This window comes from Periplaneta americana, chromosome 16, assembly GCF_040183065.1.
Source record: "Periplaneta americana isolate PAMFEO1 chromosome 16, P.americana_PAMFEO1_priV1, whole genome shotgun sequence".
NCBI lineage: Eukaryota > Metazoa > Arthropoda > Insecta > Blattodea > Blattidae > Periplaneta > Periplaneta americana.
Window position 1 is genome coordinate 164,762,090 of NC_091132.1, and position 20,694 is coordinate 164,782,783.

The 20,694-nt window shown below is 36.2% G+C and overlaps 1 protein-coding gene and 1 non-coding gene across 3 annotated transcripts in view; one reads left to right on the top strand and one right to left on the bottom strand.

The window, feature by feature from the left end:
- Nucleotides 1-1,379: 1,379 nt before the first annotated feature.
- Nucleotides 1,380-20,694, top strand: part of LOC138691758 (zinc finger protein 665-like) — a 45,133-nt gene continuing 25,818 nt past the window's right edge. Inside the window, exons 1-5 of one of the 2 annotated variants that reach the window (XM_069814104.1) lie at nt 1,387-1,501; nt 3,741-3,823; nt 7,007-10,831; nt 16,878-16,975; nt 19,116-19,253. In XM_069814104.1, coding sequence (XP_069670205.1) covers nt 16,883-16,975; nt 19,116-19,253 — 231 coding nt within the window. In that variant the 5' untranslated portion in view covers nt 1,387-1,501; nt 3,741-3,823; nt 7,007-10,831; nt 16,878-16,882. Of the gene's footprint in view, nt 1,502-3,740; nt 3,824-7,006; nt 10,832-16,877; nt 16,976-19,115; nt 19,254-20,694 lie in introns of both variants that reach the window. The other variant, XM_069814103.1, reaches the window with a different exon arrangement.
- Nucleotides 18,334-18,406, bottom strand: TRNAT-CGU (transfer RNA threonine (anticodon CGU)). The gene has a single exon. It is a non-coding gene; the product is annotated as a tRNA-Thr (tRNA).

A 20,694-nucleotide genomic window follows, 5' to 3' on the forward strand; every position in this document is an offset into this window, starting at 1 on the left:
TTATAATACTGGAAGACATTCTTGTTACTTATTGTTGGAAGTTTGCTGATAATTCTATTTGAAAGAAAAATTATAATAAAAGGGGATATTCTTGTTACTTATTTTTAAAAGTTTGCTGTTGATTCTGTTAAGAGAAAGATTATAACACTGGGAGATATTCTTGTTACTTATTGTTGGAAGTTTGCTGTTATTTCTATTTGAAAGAAAGATTATAATACTGGGAGATATTCTTGTTACTTATTGTTGGAAATTTGCTGTTAATTCTTTTCAAGAGAAAGATTATAATACTGGGAGATATTCTTGTTGCTTATTGTTGGAAGTTTGCTGTTAATTCTGTTCAAGAGAAAGATTATAATACTGGGAGATATTTTTGTTACTTATTGTTGGAAGTTTGCTGTTAATTCTATTTGAAAGAAAGATTATAATAAAAGGGGATATTCTTGTTAATTATTGTTGAAAGTTTGCTCTTAATTCTATTTAAGAGAAAGATTATAATACTGGGAGATATTCTTGTTACTTATTGTTGGAAGTTTGCTGTTAATTCTATTTGAAAGAAAGATTATAATAAAAGGGGATATTCTTGTTATGTATTGTTGAAAGTTTGCTGTTAATTCTATTAAAGAGAAAGATTATAATACTGGGAGATATTCTTGTGGCTTATTGTTGGACGTTTACTGATAATAACTATTTAAGAGAAAGATTATAATACTGGAAGACATTCTTGTTACTTATTGTTGGAAGTTTGCTGATAATTCTATTTGAAAGAAAAATTATAATAAAAGGGGATATTCTTGTTACTTATTTTTAGAAGTTTGCTGTTGATTCTGTTAAGAGAAAGATTATAATACTGGGAGATATTCTTGTAGCTTATTGTTGGAAGTTTGCTGATAATTCTATTTGAAAGAAAAATTATAATAAAAGGGGATATTCTTGTTACTTATTGTTAGAAGTTTGCTGTTAATTTTATTTAAGAGAAAGATTATAACACTGGGAGATATTCTTGTTACTTATTGTTGGAAGTTTGCTGTTAATTCTATTTGAAAGAAAGATTATAATACTGGGAGATATTCTTGTTACTTATTGTTGGAAGTTTGCTGCTAATTTAATTTAAGAGAAAATTATAATGAAGGGAGATATTGTAATTTTGGTTTTTCCTTTTCCTGAATTTATTTGTTTCTCAAAGTTTCCTCAGTTAAACACTGGTGTAGTGAGGGACGTATCATTGATTTTTCATTCTGTCGGATTACAATATTAAAGATCCAAACATACCGTGACAGAATTTAATAATAGATTGGGGATACATTAAAATAGTCACAGGTGTTTCGTGAACAGCTACATAATTATGATTTATTAAATAATTATTATGAATTCTATGTTGCAGGAAAAAAATGTATTAGATTTACACATGACTGAAATAGAGACAGATGATCTGAAATCAGACGTAACATGTGATGATACTCCTGTGCCAATTGATTTTCCCATCGTGAAGAGTGAAGCTGAGGTGAGTGCTGTTTACGAAGTGTGTTGGTCGGTAGTTCACACTGTGTTATATACCGGCTGATGTGGCTGCTATTCTCAGAAGACCGGGGAGTACGATTTTTGCTCTCATGCTATCCATTTCTTCATCCTGCTGTCCTTTGTGAATTTTCCCCATCCAGTTTTTCTGGTAGAGACTGTGATGTTGAACGTTCACTAAATCATACATATTTTGAATTTTTAATCACCGCTGATAATTTCTACCAGAGTTCACGCTGATTTAATAATCAGTGCCGTATAGAGTGGGGTCAATCTCAATTACTCTGGCGGTACGTGCCAGTTATTTTGTGCCTGGTGTAGGAAATACCGTTAATTAAATTTCTTGTAATTCATTTTTTGGCAGCTAAAACCTACATGATTATTGTCTATTTCTTGGGACAAATTGCTGGTAAATATGCTCGAACGTCACAATTTACGAAAACATCTTTAGAATTCTGTTGATATCCTCCTCCACTCTGCAGTAGCCACCTCACACTGACTGTGACATGGGGAGGATCTTTTTATCATGTTATCGAGTCCAAATTCCTGAAATAAATCAAGAGACTGGATTGAGAACAATAATATCAAACCAGACTTTGGAAAAGTAAAAATTCCAGAGACCATAAGGGAAGGAAGGTTAAATTCAACGGTATAATAACTGCCTTACATTGTGAACCATCAATAACTGTCATGTTAACGCGTCAAGAAATCCAGAAGCCGAGGCTAATAACTGTCTTAATAAATTGGGCATAAAAAGAGAACAATTGCTTGCAGAGACTAAAAAAATAACTAGTACCATGATGAGAAATATATTAAGAGATGAGGAATATAAAAAATGGTGCACACTCAAGGAGAAAGGCAGAGGTGTGTCATTATTTCAGGAATACACGCCAGCTAACCGTTGGATAAAAATAAGGGATGGTCGTCCTGTATCCGAGTGAAAGGAGGCAATTAAAATGATAGGACAAGTGTCAAATGTGCGTGCCCTGCCAGATCGGCCTAAGGATGGCTCCCAGTGCAGACTGCACTGAGATAGAAACCTTACGCCACATCCTGGGATCCTGCCAACATGGAATACTAGACACCATGTAATACGAGAAAAGTCTCCCTTCCTTCTACGAGGTTCACCAAGCAGTGCACTGCCTTGCAAAAGATGGAAGTTCTCGGCGATTTGACATCATTGCAATTGATAGAAAAAATGACAGCACAATTATCATCGCTCCCACTGTGCACTTTGAAACTGCAGTTGAACAACCCATAGCAGTACATGAAGGAAAGAAGATCATTTATGACCCTACAATTGAATACTATTATCATATACAATGACAGATTGTAGTATTTGAATTATTGCTTGGAGCAAGGGGAGCAATTCCAAAATTCTCAGTTGAATGTTTAAAGTCTTTTGGAATTCCTTTAAAAATTTTGAAAATTATTGCTCTAGAAGTAATAAAATATTCTGTTCAGATTTTACGTAATCACCTGTACACCTAAATTTCCTTATATTCTATCTGATTACCAATAATTATTGAATAAACTTACTTTCCCAACGGTAGCTTCCATTTGAAAATAATAATCATAACATAAAGATTTATTTCTTATTTTTATTTGTTTAGTATCGGCTGTGTCTTTTGGCAATCCTTACTTAAGGACAGCTACCTTTTCGGATTTATATATAACATGCCAGTAGGTGGAAGAATCACCGTGAATATTCACACATGAGATAATTTCTTCTATTGTTCCTTACAAGTCCTGAATTATTTTCCCTACATTTTCAAACTGTCTTAGAGTTTTACAAACCTTCATTTGTTTAACTTAGTTGTATGCTTCCTATAAATCCTGAGATAACTGAAATAGTTTCGAACTTTGCTACCAAAAACTTTCCGTTACCAATTTTACCATGACAGTTTGATTACTTGTCAACTGGGTCTTCCTGAATCCTACTCACATATGACCATCCATCACACTATTCGAGTGTCATTTTTATTTACTCTTACAATTGACTTCTTGTTTATGGAATTCTTATTTAAAACGGGATGTTTCTTAGAAAATGCCATATTGTTTTCTCTCATAATTTGTTGAATTCGTTTGAATTTTTCACCGACAGTGTTTGAACTTTTTCCTGAATTAAGTAGGATTTAAAATCAAGTCTACAGCATATAAACTTCAGTGCATTGATTCTTGAACTGCTGTTGTCCTATAGCTTCGTTTTACAAAATGTCTTGCAGGAGGAGACACACGAGTCAGATGAAGTGGAGGAGGAGGTCAAACTGGAAGTAACGGCAGAAGAGGATGAAGTCTTTACTGAGGGGTGAGTGAAGTGTGTGAACCTTTACTTCGTTGTTGGTTTCACTGCTTTATTTTAGTTGTAACGTCAAAGAACATAAATATGTACTTAAAATCAACATGATCTTTGTTCAAATGAAGGTCTCAGTATTCTGAACTGCCATGTCTACCTGTAAATGTGTCTGTATGTTTCTTTATGTGTTTGTCTATGTTTATGTCTGCAAACCTGGCTTTCACGTATAGCACCCTGTGAAGTAGACTTGAATAATTTGAAGGGAAAAATTGTTTTGTGGTGATGTATCGATCTGTAGGTACGTTAACCGAAAAAAACCGCAATTCAAGTCACACAGTTTGTGCACTCAGAGTTGGGTTTCTGGCGTCTTGTCAGTCCACCTGGATAGCTGAATCGGTAGAGCATTGGCGCGCTAAGGCAAAGGTCCCGGGATCGATACCCGGTCCAGAACAATTTTTCTCTTGAAATTGAGGGCTTTGCCGGAAGAAGGGCGGATAGACATATATCCCCTTCTTCGGGAAAACGGTTTAAAATGTAGTGAATAATTATAGTAGCGAAATTTTGTTTTGATTGTACTGTACATACCTGCAGGACAGGGCTGCGTGCGTGTATAAAATTTTAGCGTTTTAAAATCTTAGATTGCATGTATCTCAATTCGCCATATTGACGTATACGCCCCTTTTCCGGCAAACTCCTCAATTATCTTTGTCTGTCTCTCTTTGTAGCTCTCTGACTGTGTTTCTGTCTGTGTGTATGTTTATTGTCTGTCTATGTCTCCAACATTCCGCCTATCCATGCACCCACACATCCATCAGTCTGAATATAAGTCCTTGTATGAAAGCAATTTGTGAGTATATTAATTTCAGTTTACTCTCATTTTCCATTTGCAGTCTCCAAACCATAGAAGTGGATCAGAATAATGTAATCGCTGCATATTTTTACTCTAAACTTTCAGTATTTTTACGTCATTATATGATTCAGTCGCTATAGCGGGTGGAACTTGCCAACTGTTCTGCATTTATTGTCATTATGAAATATTGTCCGAGGTAGTACAAATTTATTTGAAATACCGGTATAGAGTTTTCGTTTAATTCCCCATCTCATTTGGCTCATACTTCATTCATGCTTACGTTAACAAGGAATACAATACTACTTCAGGACGTTACATGCTACAATTTACTGTACAATCTTACCCGTTAAAGGAGGTGTTCCACATCTCGGCAATGTTCAGTTTTGTAAACAAGAACACATCGCGAACTGTTCTTGTGCGGAACGAGTAAAACATATGATGTTTACAACGAGTGTAGTCGGTGGCGGCTTGTAAACAGTATTCGTAATTATCTCGCAAATGGCTTATTTGCGGATCCATGTTTACAGGAACATTTTTGTTTCTGATATCGAACACTTTCAACTTTTTCAGTTTTCACTATTAATTTTGATACACCTTGTATGTAAAACGGCTGACAAATATTGAAACAGGATTAGACATTAGGCCTAATCTCAAGAAAACTATATGTGGTGTTACATCAAAAGGAAACCCCAGGTCTTATCAGAAAAAGTGTTATATTTTCAACTAGCCACATCAGGCGTCTCGAAAGTTATATCAGGAAAATCGCAATCCTGCGTACGTCAACCAAAATTCTGGTTATGTGACCACCAAAATGACACTGTATATAGTGAAATGTACAGTGAATAATGAAATTGAGAACTGAGTCCAAAATTAAAGCCACAGTCAAAAATAAATTTGAAGAATTAAATAAAAAAAGGTTAAAGAGCAATTCCAGATAACATATGCAAATCACAAGTTGGAAATACCAGGTTATCTACTGTACATGACTATCTCGTCAGTCACTTTCGTATAATTGCTATACGATGTTCATCCATCCAGAAAGTAAGTTGCAATGGCCGATAAAGAAGACAAATAGAGCAATAAGGAAGAAATATTTATTTCACTATCTACAGACATTCACTGGCTACTTCTCAGAAATTACTTTATTCTGTAGATATTATTAGTTAAGTTCAATTTATCGTAATATTATATTTGACTTAACTTCAGTATTAAATTTATTATCCTTCTATACGCTTTTGCGGTAATTTTAAAGACACGATGGAAAGAAGATATGATGTCATAGATGACGTCACTACTACCGTCATACAAGAATTAAGTAAAATTATTATCTCTTTCTTTCTCCTTTCTCTTTTTCTTTTTCTGTTTTTACATATCTACAAATCCACAATTATCCTGTACTTTTATATATATTAACTACCTATGTTACATTTTATTCACTCATCTGTAAATTTTAAATTATATAAAACATCGTGCTTAATAATGTTGACTTCATGGAATGACTTTAGAAATAGCTTGAAGTGAAACTGATTAAAGCTTAGTTACATGTTTTACTCGTGAATAGTCGAAGTGCATAATGAATAAAACAATGGTGAGTACGAAATATTATATACGCTTAACTTAATGTCATTAACTCCATAAATATTTAATGAAATCGTCAATTTATGAAAACAACCTTGCTGTACGTAACTATTATAACGACCTTGTAACGTCATCTGAGACATCATAACCTTCCATCGTATCTTTAAAATTACCGCTCTTGTGATACTATGTAAAATATAAATCATAAATTTAATATTAGATTAAAATCATCAGGTTATTTAACATTGGAAGTTAGGTCGATTCTACAAAACGGTTAAAAAGCAGACGGATTTGTTCCATAGTTACGAATTCCCGCTGTTCTTGGCTTGTGTATCTAGGAGGCACTGGGGCTGGTAGTAACGGTTAGCATGTCTGACCATGAAACTAGTAAGTATGGGTTGAAATCCTGGTTGGGAAAATTAAGTGATGGAGATCTTTTCCTGTGTTTTCCCTCTACTCATTAAGAGCAAATGCGTGATAACTTCCGGTGCTGGACCCTGTAGTCATTTCACTAGCATTATTATTTATCACCTTTATCTGACTCAGTCACCAGAAACTATAGCTGTTGACAAAAAATATGAAAATAGAAACTAAGAAACTATTTATGAGAATTAACTTGAGTGCAATTAGTGTAAAGAACCAAATAATTTTTGGCATTATTAAGTAATGTGTAAGTATAATATATTTTTCGTGGATGCAGTTTTGTTTCTGGTATTTTATGCTGGTTAGTCTTCATTGCTTGAACTAAGAGGGCATTTATTTCACAGCATTGGACTGCCAGGTTTCTGCGACACTATTAAAGAAGATGAGTACGTGGAAACAGGTGAGAAGACATTCAAATGTGATGTTTGTGGAAAGTGGTTTTTCGACTCGGCAATGCTCAATAACCATTCTGTTCTACACACGCGCAATGGATCTTTCATTTGCGATGTTTGTGGTAAGGATTGTTTGCAGTTGGATCATGTCAAAAAGCATGCACGTGTACACCTAGGTGAGGACTCATTGCGATCTGATTTATGTGGAAAAAATTCGAATGATTTGAAAAGACATTCACGCGTGCACAAAGTCAAGAAGTCATTTCATTGTGATAAACATGCGAAAAGAAATTCGCAGTTCTCTAGACTGATGAAAAACCCACTCTTAAACACTAGGGGGAGGCCATTCACTTGTGATGTATGTGGAAAGAAATTTTCTGAATCAAGAATTCTGAAAGGGCATGCACTTATTCACACCGGCGAAAAGCCATTCTGTTGTGATATTTGTGGAAAGAAATTTTCTCAATCCTATTATCTTAAAACGCATGCACTTGTACACACAAAGAAGAAGGCATTCAGTTGTGATTTATGTGGAAAGAAATTTTCGCTATCTGGTAATCTAAAACAGCATGCACTGGTACACACTGGGGAAAAGGCATTCAGTTGTGATATCTGTGGAAAGAAATTTTCTCGTTCTTATTATCTTAAAACTCATGCACTTGTACACACAAAGAAGAAGGCATTCACTTGTGATATATGTGGAAAAAAATTTTCGCAATCTGGTAATCTAAAACGGCATGCACTCGTACACACAAGGGAAAAGACATTCAGTTGTGATATATGTGGAAAGAAATTTTCGCAATCTGGTAATTTAAAAGACCATGCTGTTATACACACAGGCGAGAAGGCATTCATATGTGGTATATGTGGAAAGAAATTTTCTCGAAAGGGTTGTCTGAAAATGCATGTACGTATTCACACAGGCGATAAGCCATTCTGTTGTGATATTTGTGGAAATAAATTTTCTCAATCTAGTAGTCTTAAAACTCATGCATTTGTACATACTGGGAAGAAGACATTTACTTGTGATATATGTGGAAAAAATTTTTCGCAATCTGGTCTACGATACCATGTACTCGTACACAAAGGGGATAAAAGATTCAGTTGTGACGAATGTGGAAAAAAATTTTTGCATTCTAGTAATCTAAATAAGCACGCGTGCAAACACAGAGGGAAGAAGGCATTTAGTTGTGGTATATGTGGAAAAAAATTTTCGCAATCTAGTAATTTAAAAATGCATGAATCCGTACACACTGGAGAGAAGTCATTCGTTTGTGATATATGTGGAAAGAAATTTTCACAATCTAGTAATTTAAAAAAGCATGTACTGATACACACAGGGCAAAAGTCGTTCAGTTGTGATATATGTGGAAAGAAATTTTCCGAATCTAGTTTTTTGAGAATTCATAAACGTGTTCACACCGGCGAGAAGCCATTTTGTTGTGATATTTGTGGAAAGAAATTTTCTCAATCTAGTAGCCATAAAAGACACACATTTATTCACACAGGGAAGAAGGCATTCAGTTGTGATATATGTGGAAAGCAATTTACACTACTTGGTAATCTAAAAAAGCATGCAGTCGTACACACAAGGGAGAGAGCATTCAGTTGTGATATATGCGAGAAGAAATTTTCGCAATCTTGTACACTAAAAAAGCATGCATGCACGCGCATAGGGAAGGAGACATTCAGTTGTGATATATGTGGAAAAGAATTTTCGCAATCTGGTACTCTAAAAAATCATGCTGTCATACACACAGGAGAGAAGGCATTCAGTTGTGATATATGTGGAAAGAAATTTTGGCTCTCTTTTTATCTAAAACGGCATGCAGTCGTACACACAGGGGAGAAGTCATTCAGTTGTGATATATGTGGAAAGAAATTTACGCTATCTGGTCATCTAAAAACGCATGCATTGATACACACGGGGGAGAAGGCATTTAGTTGTGATATATGTGGAAAGAAATTTATGCTATCTGGTAATCTGAAAAGGCATGCAGTCGTACACACAGGGAAGGAGGCATTCAGTTGTGTTATATGTGGAAAGGAATTTTCGAAATCTAGTCATCTAAAAAAGCATGCATTGATACACACATTGGAGAAGGCAGTTAATTGAAATACATGTGGAAAGAAATTGTCGGAATATGGTACTTTAAAAAAGCACGCATGTATTGATACACGCAGGAGAGGCGAATAGAAATTGTCACTATCTGTTACTCTAAAAAGCATGCAGTGATACACACAGGGAGGAGAAGGCATTCATTGTGATATATTGGGAAATAAATTTTCGAAATCTATTAATCTAATATAAGCATGCACTGTTACACATTGGGGAGAAGACATTTAGCTGAGATATTTGTGGAAAGAATATTTCGGAATCTTGTACTCTAAAACAGCATGCAGCAGGGAATAAGACTTCAGCTGTGATATATGTGGAAATAAATTTTCGTAATTCATAGTCTACAAAAAAAAGCAGTCGTACGCACAGGGAAGAAGTCATTTAGTTGTGATATACAATACTGTTTGTGAAAAGTGTAACACCCAGAAAGAATGGCCCGAACGACTCCAAACTCGGGAGATGTGTAGAACTGTCTACCACGAATAATTGATTACGCTTCCAGTGAGATGGCGTACACATATTCCCAAGAGTGAAGTCTCTTGTGTCACCAGCAAGGGGAGTGTTATGCCTTGCTCAGTAAGTCCAGGGCTACAAAACGAAGTGGAAACGTGAGACCTGCTGCAGGTATGCCTCGTCGACGTGAAAGGGCGCAATATCAGCACGTGAGTGATTTCGAACGGGGCAGAATGGTTGGTCTCCAGGAAGCAGGTTTGTCATACCGTGACATTTCGGCTCGTACAGGGCATACTGCTGCTACAGTGATGCGTGTGTGGAACCAGTGGATAAAAGAGGGTCGTACGCTGAGACGAGCGGGTTCTGGACCACGTAATGTGACCGCCATGTTAACGTCATGAACGTCACGGACTGTACAGCTTTATCCACAGTGTTGAGTCGACTTTGGAGTACTGCAACGGACATGGACCTGTGTGCGTCAACGATTCGTCTTCATCTTTTGAGGGCTGGACTAGTGGCTCGCATGTCGTTGCGTGGCTTCCATTGTCCAGAAACCTCCAACGACCCAGCCTGGAGTGGGAACGTGAACGCCTTCGCCGGCGTGATGAGTGGCAAAATGCAGTGTTTTCGAACGAGTCCCGCTTTAACTTATCCTACAATGATGGCCGCATACGTGTTAGATGTTACCAAGGTGAACAAAATCTGAGTGCCTGCATTTTTGAGCGACATAGCGGACAAACGCCTAGTGTGATGGTTTGGTGCGCCATTGGGTACAATATGCGAACTCGCCTTATACGTATTCATTGCAATCTGAACAGCAGCCACTACATTAGGGAGGTTTTTTAGAGCCCTCCTTCAGCCAATTCCACATGCCATATTTCAGCAGGACAATGCCCGGCCACTTGTGGCAGGATTGTGCAAGCCTTTTTCGAAGAACGACGAGTATCACTGCTTCCCTGGCCTGCACGTTCGCCAGACATGTCGCCCATTGAACATGTCTGAGATATGGTTGGTCGGCAACTTGTTCGTCGTGGTCCTCCTGCACCCACTTTTGATGCTTTGTGGACTTTGATACAAACTGCGTGGAAGGAGATACCCCAGGAACATACCAGGCCCTCTTTGATTCCATGCCACGAAGCTTAGAGACTCTGATTGCAGCGCATGGGGGCTTCGCACCATACTGAAATCTCACGGTCACAGATCAGGTACAGTTGTGTAATTCTAATCATTTGTGTATTGCCATGTACTTAAACTGTGGTATCAATTTCATTTCAGTCACATGTATCCTTCTTGGTGTTGCAATTTCCACAAACTTTGTGTATGTGGAAATAAATTTTCGGAATCTGGTATTCTAAAAAAGCATTCACTGTTACACACATTGGAGAAGTTGAAATATATGTGGATAGAAATTCTCGGAATCTGGTACTCTAAATAGCATGCACTAGGGGATGAGACGTAGAGTTGTGATATATATGGAAAGCAATTTTTCCACAATCTGGTATTCTAAAAAAAAGCATGCAGTTATACACACAGGGAAAGAGGTATTCAGTTGTGATATGTTATGAGGAAAAAAATTTCGCAATCTGGTTGTTTAAAAAAAATACGTTCATGCACGCAGTGGGAAAGAAATTTTGAAATCGTTGTGTAAAAATAATTGACTCTTACACACTATGGAAAAGGCATTCAGTTGTGATATCCATTTATTTAATGTTCTGCCCAAGGGCAGGTCTTTCACTGTAAACCCAGCATTCTCCAGTCTCCTATTACTTATCTTTTTCTCTGTTTCCTGATATAATCCATATAGCTTAATGACGTCTATCATTTGATATCTTCTACCCCAAACTCCTCTCCCGTTCACCTTTCTTTCCAGTGCATCCTTCAGTAGGCAATTTCTTCTCATCCAATCGTGATATATTTGGAAATAAATTTTCGGTATTTGAAAATGTAAAAAATCAGGCAGTCGCACACACTGGGGAGAAGGCATTCAGTTGTGTAAGACCCCAAGTCGCTTACCAAATTCTTTAATTTAAGCGGACTCAGAGGGCGTGGATTGCCACCTTGTAAGTCTGGAGACAAATTTAGATCATCTTCTGTGTTCGAAGCGCATGAGGTACTCCCTGGTAGTGCCGTAGGTGTTATTGGAATTGCACCATCTCGTCCATGTGACAAGCGTCACTGCTGAAGTCAGGTTTAGATGTATAATGCCCTCCTGTTGAACCCAGATATTTTACACTGACATGAGTAACAGTCATCATAATGATTATGTTACACGCCAAACCATAGGAATACCAAAGGACATATGGTATGCGCCAAAACAGAAGACTTTGAAATTATTGCTCAACTGCAGTCAACGTTTACCTAGCAACGAAATAGGCCTATTTATTTATTGTATGGTATGTAATAACAAATAGCTTACTACTACAATAGTGGAAAGTAATGATTAATAAGACACATGTGGTTAGCGACAGCATCGCCATTGCCATCTAGCGACTCGCTATGAGAACAAATACATAGGCTATATTTAAACTTAAAGAGAAGTATGTTAGTTTGATATTTAAGAAGCATAATAACTAAATAAATTCAAAGCTCTTTCTTTTTGTTTTTGTACCCTTGTCATCTATATGAATTGTAAAATAAAATCTGAATTTTCAAAACATAATGGTATATTTCATGTGAAATAAGCGTATTCTCTGTATAGAATTTTGTTGTGAATAAAATATCTATTACAGTAACGCTAGTTTCACATTAAGCCGTCGAATTTGAGTACTGGTAATATAATTAAACTGTTCGTAATAGTATCTAAGGACTGCCTTCGTGGTCTGTTGGCCAGCATTTTGGCTTGCAGATCCGGAGATCCTGGGTTGGATTCCCGGTGAATTTGTCTTGAAGAAAAATTACCTGGGTGTCTAGAGTCTGGAAATTTGTATGAATGTGAGTGTGCCGGGTTAAAATTAATTAACTAATCATAAAGATATAAAATACATCAGGACTGTCACTGGGCAGTAACCTGAACATACGTTTCAGCGTCACATTGTTGACAAGTAACTCCATCTGTTAGCACAACCATAAAGCATCTAATAGATGCCATAGAGTTACCAACAACGAAAAAAAAATAGTATCTAAGATTAAGTAGCAAACATGTCACTATATAGGCCTAGTTTATTTTTCGAAACAAGCCCGGACATAGAGACCCGGGGACTCTAGGATTTATTTAACGTAGTTTGAATTTAGAAAATAGACAAGCAGACTTAGAAATGAAGTAGACAAGTACCGACTATACTTTTTTACAATCATATATACAAGATTTCCTCTGATTTAGGTTCTGGCTAATACCCTTGTTCATATATACGTAAAGCAGTCTGATACGTATACGGACTATTCCTAACCCAAATTTTCCTTCTTATCGGGAGTAGTGCATGTAAATATGTGGCGTATAAGAGATAAGAAATATATTTTATATATTTGTCTTTAGTTTTGAATTGTTTACATTAGTATCTATATTTTTTCAGTCAGAAATAATGTAGTGCACTTTTAAAAATTTATATTATGGTTTACTTAACGATGCTCAGAACTGCAGAAGTTATTTCAGCGTCGCTGGTGCCCTGGAATTTTGTCCCGCAGGAGTTCTTTTTACATGCCAGTAATTCTACTGACATGAGCCTGTCGCATTTAAACACACTTAAATGCCATCGACCTGGCCCGGAATCGAACCCACACCTTCGAGCATATATATACACACACACACACTTAATTTTGTTTATGATGTTTACATCCAAGTTCAGAGAATTCATAATCCATATTAACTTGATAGAAATAGTTCATCATTATCCGTAGCTTCGTATCAGTGCGACTCTGGTGTCAATCTCCAGACTACGTCCACGATTTCGTATTACATCCTATTAGCTTTTCAAATACAAGATAATAGCTTTTCTCTCATCGTTAAATGTTAATTTGTTTCACTTAGTAGCACAGTCTAGTATATACAGTCACGAAGCTTGAGTTGTGAGGGGGCTAGTAACAATAGACTGTGCCGCATTGTCTGTAACGAGGCGATATTAGCGATCCTAGTGGTTAGCAACTATTTAATGATGCATTTTTACTACGTATTGAGTTTCGTGACTGTATGTACTAGACTCTGGTAGTAGCTTGCGCGCGTTCGCCATTATACATCGGCTCTCTTCTTCATCGTAGACTGGATAACTGAAATATTATAAGTTTCGACGTCATTACCACAGGTATGTATGATATGAGTGTGGAACATTTTCGTTATTGGAATTGCTCATTGATCTGTCACCGTTATACAAACCAAGACATGCTCATGTTATGTTTAATTTTCGTATATATGTATTGAAATTTTACTACAATGGAAGGTTGAATCTAAATGATAACGGTAGATAGTCTCGTGTCGAATGGTTCACTTCTTCCAACGTTAATTTCACAATGGTATGCGTGTGTTTGTCACTGTGGAAACAACGAAAGCTTTGAAATATTCTTAATTAGCATCCACTTATTTCATTTAGGAATTATGATTACAATTCTAACCTAGGCCTAATAGATACAGGCTGCCGGTAATGACTTTTCTGCTTTGCGTATGTTTCTATTGATGTTCATTTATTAACTATAAAACGGCGTAGTGTTACATTTGAATCCAACCGTTTCTCATATAAGCCAGTTATGCATTAACTCGTGTCTTATGGCAATGAAATTCGGAAAAGAGAAATAATTTTACACTTTTGTCCCCTTTCTCCTTCATCTCCTTTTCCCACCCCCCTCTCTTTCTCCTTCCCCTCTTCCTTCTCACTCTGTTACTATCGATGCACTTCAGTATTAATACGTATTTATATATTTTAATTTTACTTGTCATATTGAAATCACAGCGATTCGATCTGGGACCGTGACAACGCTTTTTAGTTCTTTTAAGCATTCTGGTTATTGTATTGTGTTTGTGTTTAGTGAAAGATTTTAGATAAGGGCGCAAATAGCCATAGTAGCTGACGCGTCCTTTTTAAACCCCACTAACTAACTAACTAACTAACTAACTAACTAACTAACTAACTAACTAACTAACTAACTAACTAACTAACTCGATCTGGGAACCTTCTGCTTGGTAGTCTTTCAACTTCAACATTAAACATCAGACCATAACATTGTTGAATATTCTCCCTTGAAATAATTTACAAAATATAATGTCTTTGAACTATCGAGACAAATTACCCTTAATTTATTCGTGTAAGCTACTAATGAAATTACCTCGAAGTGTGTGTGTGTGTGTGTGTCTAATGCCTACCCACTTCACTTGCGTGATGTGGGTTCCGCATACTGCGGTTAGATGGCAGCATTGTGACTCTTTTTGAAGTTGTACACCACTTCAGAGGGCCACGTTATGCATGATATGTATTTGTGTGTGTTATGGCGTATACTAGGGTGAGTGTATGTGTAAGTTTTCTTGTAAGTGTAGTTTAGGGAGTGAGTGGGGACGATGATGAAGGTAAACCCGGTGCCGGCACGTGGCCTACTCCTGTCGAATAGCACCAAGGAGGTCGCCAGGCTTAACGTTCCCGGTCCGACAGACGAAGCACTATCAACAGTGACATATGCCTTCTCTTAATATACACTGCAGAGAGATTTGGGACTTAACTGAGGGATATTGGTGCACAATTTAGTGATTAAAAGTTGTGCACCTCCATCTCTCCTAGTTCCGAGGTAGAGCTAACTCGGCGGACTTTTCTCAAAGTACAATTTACGAACGATGTCCGTATTATTACAGTTAAAAACTTCGCATTGTCATTTCATATATTAGACGCGAATACAGTAACATTGATAAACTGTGCTACAAGACATTCACAGATTCTATCCTGGATATGGCCAAACCAGTTTAAAATCGTTTTTATTTATTTATTTATTAGTAACTGTCTTCTAATGAATATGAGTACTAGAATGGTGTCTTATTTATATATTTGTGTATTAATACTTGCTCTACCTGCAAGTCCCTGTAACTCCATTATACTTTCACCATAACCCTTATATATTATGCTTAAATCACCAAAAACAGATATAATAGAAGAAAAGGAGGAAATATGGGCTAGGCGTGGTAATATGATCTTTTTTTGTTTTACTTGGTTATTTAACGACGCTGTATTAACTACGAGGTTATTTAGCGTCGATGAAATTGGTGATAGCGAGATGATGTTTGGCGAGATGAGACCGAGGATTCGCCATAGATTACCTGATATTTGCCTTACGGTTGGGGAAAACCTCGGAAGAAACCAACCAGGTAATCAGCCCAAGCGGTAATCGAACCCGCGCCTGAGCGCAACTCCAAATCGGCAGCAAGCGCCTTAACAGACCGAGCTATGCCGGTGGCTAATATTCGCTACCTCGTTTTTTTACTATATATGGTGTTTTCACCTAGAGAAAAAGTTCTAAAAGAACATCTCGTGTCCATCAGTCTGCGTGCACTAAGAGACAAACCAGTTAGCCTACCTTTGTGGTGTGGATGTGGTGTGTTCTTTGTGGTTTTCATAATTTTCTAAGTTTTTGCAGGTATGTAATTTCAATTTAATTGAAAAAAAAAAAAAAACATATTTCGTGTTTAGAAATCACGCTTGATGTGTTGCACTGATTAAGAATAGCTCTATCACATGGCATAAGAATAAGATTTATTTAGAACAACAATTGCCATACATACTCTTAGAAACCTTCTTGAGTCAATGCTGCTAATATGGGCTTCTGCTATAAGTCAAATATTGGATAGATAGTCCATATTACCAGCACGTTAACACGTCCCATATTTTCACTATCGTGATTTGTGTTATTTGTTACAGAATATTGCCATTGGTGTGACACAGGTTTCCCACTTATGTTTCTTTGTTGTTTTTCCAATGTTATTTTCAAATTTTTGTGGTAGCAGATATTTGGACCCCACTACCTATAAAGGACCACTTCGTATTTCTTTCAAAAAGTAATTATATGCAAATATCTATTGCAACTATTGACCTTTAAGACTTGAAATATTGTATATGAATAATTATTTTGTATGTCAATAAAGATATCCAAGCAATATGCCACACCATTTTCCATTATTATGAGGAAAAGAAAATGGTAGCCCATATTTCTACCTTCTCCTCTATGTAACATATTTGCGAGTATTAACACTAAAATCTCCCATTTTCATGCAAATCCAGTTGTGAGTATAAAAGTATAACAGCTCATAAACAGCAAACAGGTAATTTTCTGACACTGTGCTTTCAGTTGTAATGGATGCTATCAAGACGGAACCCGAGGTCGTCCCTTTGACAGTACAGTCATGTGATGACGCTGTTAAAGAAGAGAGTCAACCGTCACCAGATGTAAGACCATTTTTATCTCCATGTCTACTCCCTCATTCCTGTTTACTAATTACTATGCGCATTTATAGATTTATACTGCCATTCTAATTTAAGGTTTCTAGATTTTTACCTGAAATTCAGGGACACATGTAGCTCCACAGTATTATCGCTATATTACTGTTACCGCGATTGTCTCTGCTGTTCTTTTTCTTGTTTAGCTGTTATTATTATTATTATTATTATTATTATTATTATTATTATTATTATTATTATTATATTGTGAAATTGGGGCTCTCACCTTGAGAGAGGAACAGAAATTAAGGGTGTTCGAGAATAAGATGCTTAGGAAAATATTTGGGGCTAAGAGGAATGAAGTTACAGGAGAATGGAGAAAGTTACACAACACAGAACTGCACACATTGCATTCTTCACCTGACATAATTAGAACTATTAAATGCAGACATTTGAGATTGGCAGGGCATGTAGCACGTATGGGGGAATCTAGAAATGCATATACAAAAAGTCCGTTAAAAATTAAACGATTTTCGCTTTCTAAAGCACCTGTGCACCACAGGAAGTTTAAAAATGGCGATAAGGTCACAAATGCCCTCAAAATGTTATGCAATGCATTCCACATATATCACACATTATTAAAAATTTTTTTTTTTTTTTTTTTTCAAAATTTACTCATTTTTCACCAAAAAATACCATCCTCTCCCCTTAAATCAAATAGGCCTACATTGTATTCTTACCGTGAGTCGTCATTTCGGTGTAGATGATATTGTAAATAAGTGCGGATGTGCCCTTTTTAAAATAGGATATCTTGCAATTGTGTGTAATTATTGTTTTCATCATAATTTTGTTCACGTAATTGTTATGTTGTCTTTACGTCGGCCATGTCGTAAAGGCATTGGGGGCCATATGTCTTCATTGTTTGTTAAACTTTACGAAAATAACGAGATATACTGAAGTGAAAGGGGGAAAGGAACTGGCCACCATACCGTATTATCACCTGGCATAGTTGCCTCAAAAGTTGTGCCTTGTTGGTATCATTGTCATTGTCATTGTTTTTTGAAGTAACTACTCAAATTTTGGGTTTAATTCATCACAGTCTTGAAAATATGTTATAGTATATGGACAATAATATATACAGCAGTGACCTAAATGTGCATATCACAGACGTTCATAACAAATCAAATAAATGTTTTGCATGAAAAATTAACATTGCATATGAATCATGCTCCTATTCATCATGATGTTGCTGGCATAATCAAGCTGTAGCATGCAGGCATATAGAGAGCATATTATAGATGTATTAATTTGTCCTACAGAATAATATCTGTAATATTGACAATGAATGTTTTAAGGAGAAAAATTCGCTCCGGCGCCGGGGATCGAACCCGGGTCCTTGGGTCTACGTACCAAGCGCTCTGACCACTGAGCTACGCCGAATTCAATCCACAGCACCGGACCGAACCCTCCTCCTTCAATGTTTCACTTTGTGTCCTGACTCGAAGTTAGGCATATATATTGACGTATATGTACAATGTCAACTGCCATTATACTAGGAGCGCACTCAGCTGAGTGATTTGTTTGGCCGGGATTCCACAGTTACGTGCACAGTAATCTGTACAAATATATGTACTGCAGCTATGAGAATATTATAGATTATATCTGTAATATTGACAATTAATATTTTAATTCATTCATTCATTTATTTTATTCCATAGATCTTACATGAGCAATGAAGCTTTAAGATGTGGAACAAGTCAAAATTTTACAATATTACAATTACAATTTTTACAAATTTTTACAGTTTTACAATTTAGTATTTTTGTACAATTTTTACAGTTTTGTGCAATTTTTTTAAATATTTTGGCGAGATGTAGTGCAATGAGGTGAGATCCGAGGATTCGCCAAATTATTACACGGCATTTGCCTTTTGTTTGGGGAAAACCTCGGAAAAACCCAACAAGGTAATCAATTCAAGGGGGGTAATCAAATCAAAGGGGTTGATGTCAAGGATCCGGATTTGATCCTTGGCGCCGGGGCGAATTTTTCTCCTTAAAATATTAATGTAGAGAGCAGCTTGTAACTTTAGAAGTCGCCTTCTAACATCCTGTAAGAAATTTATAATTTAATATGTCTCTTTGTACTGCAGGATCGGAATTCCTTGGATCAGCATGTGACTGCTATAAAAGAGGAATATGTGAACCAGAGCCCTGAGCTCCTATCTGACATAAAAGAAGAGAGAGAACCGAACCCAGTTTCGTTCTCTATGATGAAACGTGAACCAGAGGTGAGTGGAGCACAAGAATGCTCTGTGTGTTCTTCTTCCAGTGTTGATCTTTTATTTGATTGTTATGGACACTGTCCCTTTACAACAATACTTGCAGTGCCTTTTACTCTATAATGGAGACAAGAAACACTTATCACTTCGTCTTGTTACAAATTACGTCATGTTGCAAAGAACTAATGTTGAACTGTTGGCTCGTTTTATGTTTTAAATATCAAAACAGAATTACTTGTTATGCTTACTCTTAATGGTCGCCAAGCTACACATTCCCACGACTTTTTGCCTCCTCTGTGTCTGTTTCTGAAACTCGTAATACTTTTTACCGTTTCTAAATAATTGATTTTCTTTTAGATGTATGTACAAACATTATCACCTGTCTATTTCTTATTCACCCATTGTTTTAAGTATTTATGTACGTATTTACAATATATCCTTTGTATAACTCTGTCTTACCAATAGAGCAAGGATATTTTGTAACGTTACGATAAATAATGCAGCTGTTTTAGAATGGATTCCAGAATAGGTTTCAAATTTAGCAAAATGCTGCATGTGCGCCAGCTCACAATAAATGAAACATAGAAAAGGAGGGTAGGGGTGATAAGTAGGTTGAGATGCTTGGGAATGTTTCTTTTTGTGCAGTAGTTCAACTGAACAGAAGCAGGCATTGGTTCTTTCCACAGCTTTCCTACATACACAAGAAATTTCTAGCCATCGAATACAGTGAATTAAAAAATATTACGTGCTGACATCAGAAGAGCCCAGACTCTTATTGCTTTTATTTTGTATAAAACTATGCAAATTTTAGGGTTAATGCAAGACGATCTTGAAAATATGCTACAATATATACACAATAGTATGTTAAACAGCGGTAATACCAAACAGAAATAACCTATAAATCAATAAAATATTATTTCCCCTTTGGAAAAAGTACAAAAAATATTTTAAAATGCTTACGGTGCCTTCTCTCACTCCACACCATGGGTTTAGTCAACTATGTTTAATATCAAAATTGTTTGTCTCATTATTTTAATTCTCAACAGGCTGTTAGGCATTAATACCGAACAAACCCAATTATTTCACTGTCAAACATAGGATAATGTTGTAATACAGAATGCGCATTCATCAATTAATTATTAGATAGCCTCTTCGTTTGAGCAAGGATGTAAACGTTATAAGGTAAATAAAACAAAATTTGAAGGATTGAAGCATATGATTTGTATTCATTTGCAATTTAATGTAAACAATGCATATCTTAATGAAAAATGAAGAATTACCAAAATATTTATTTATTTTCTATACAGAAAAATATCTTTCTCGTACAAGTTTTGTTTCCAAAATCTTCCAAACAGACTGACTCTCCTGGAAGAATAATCACTCTTTTCCCTCTTCTGCGTTTTGAGGGTGGCTTCTTTTCTTTCTTAACTTATTGAGATGGTTTTCAACC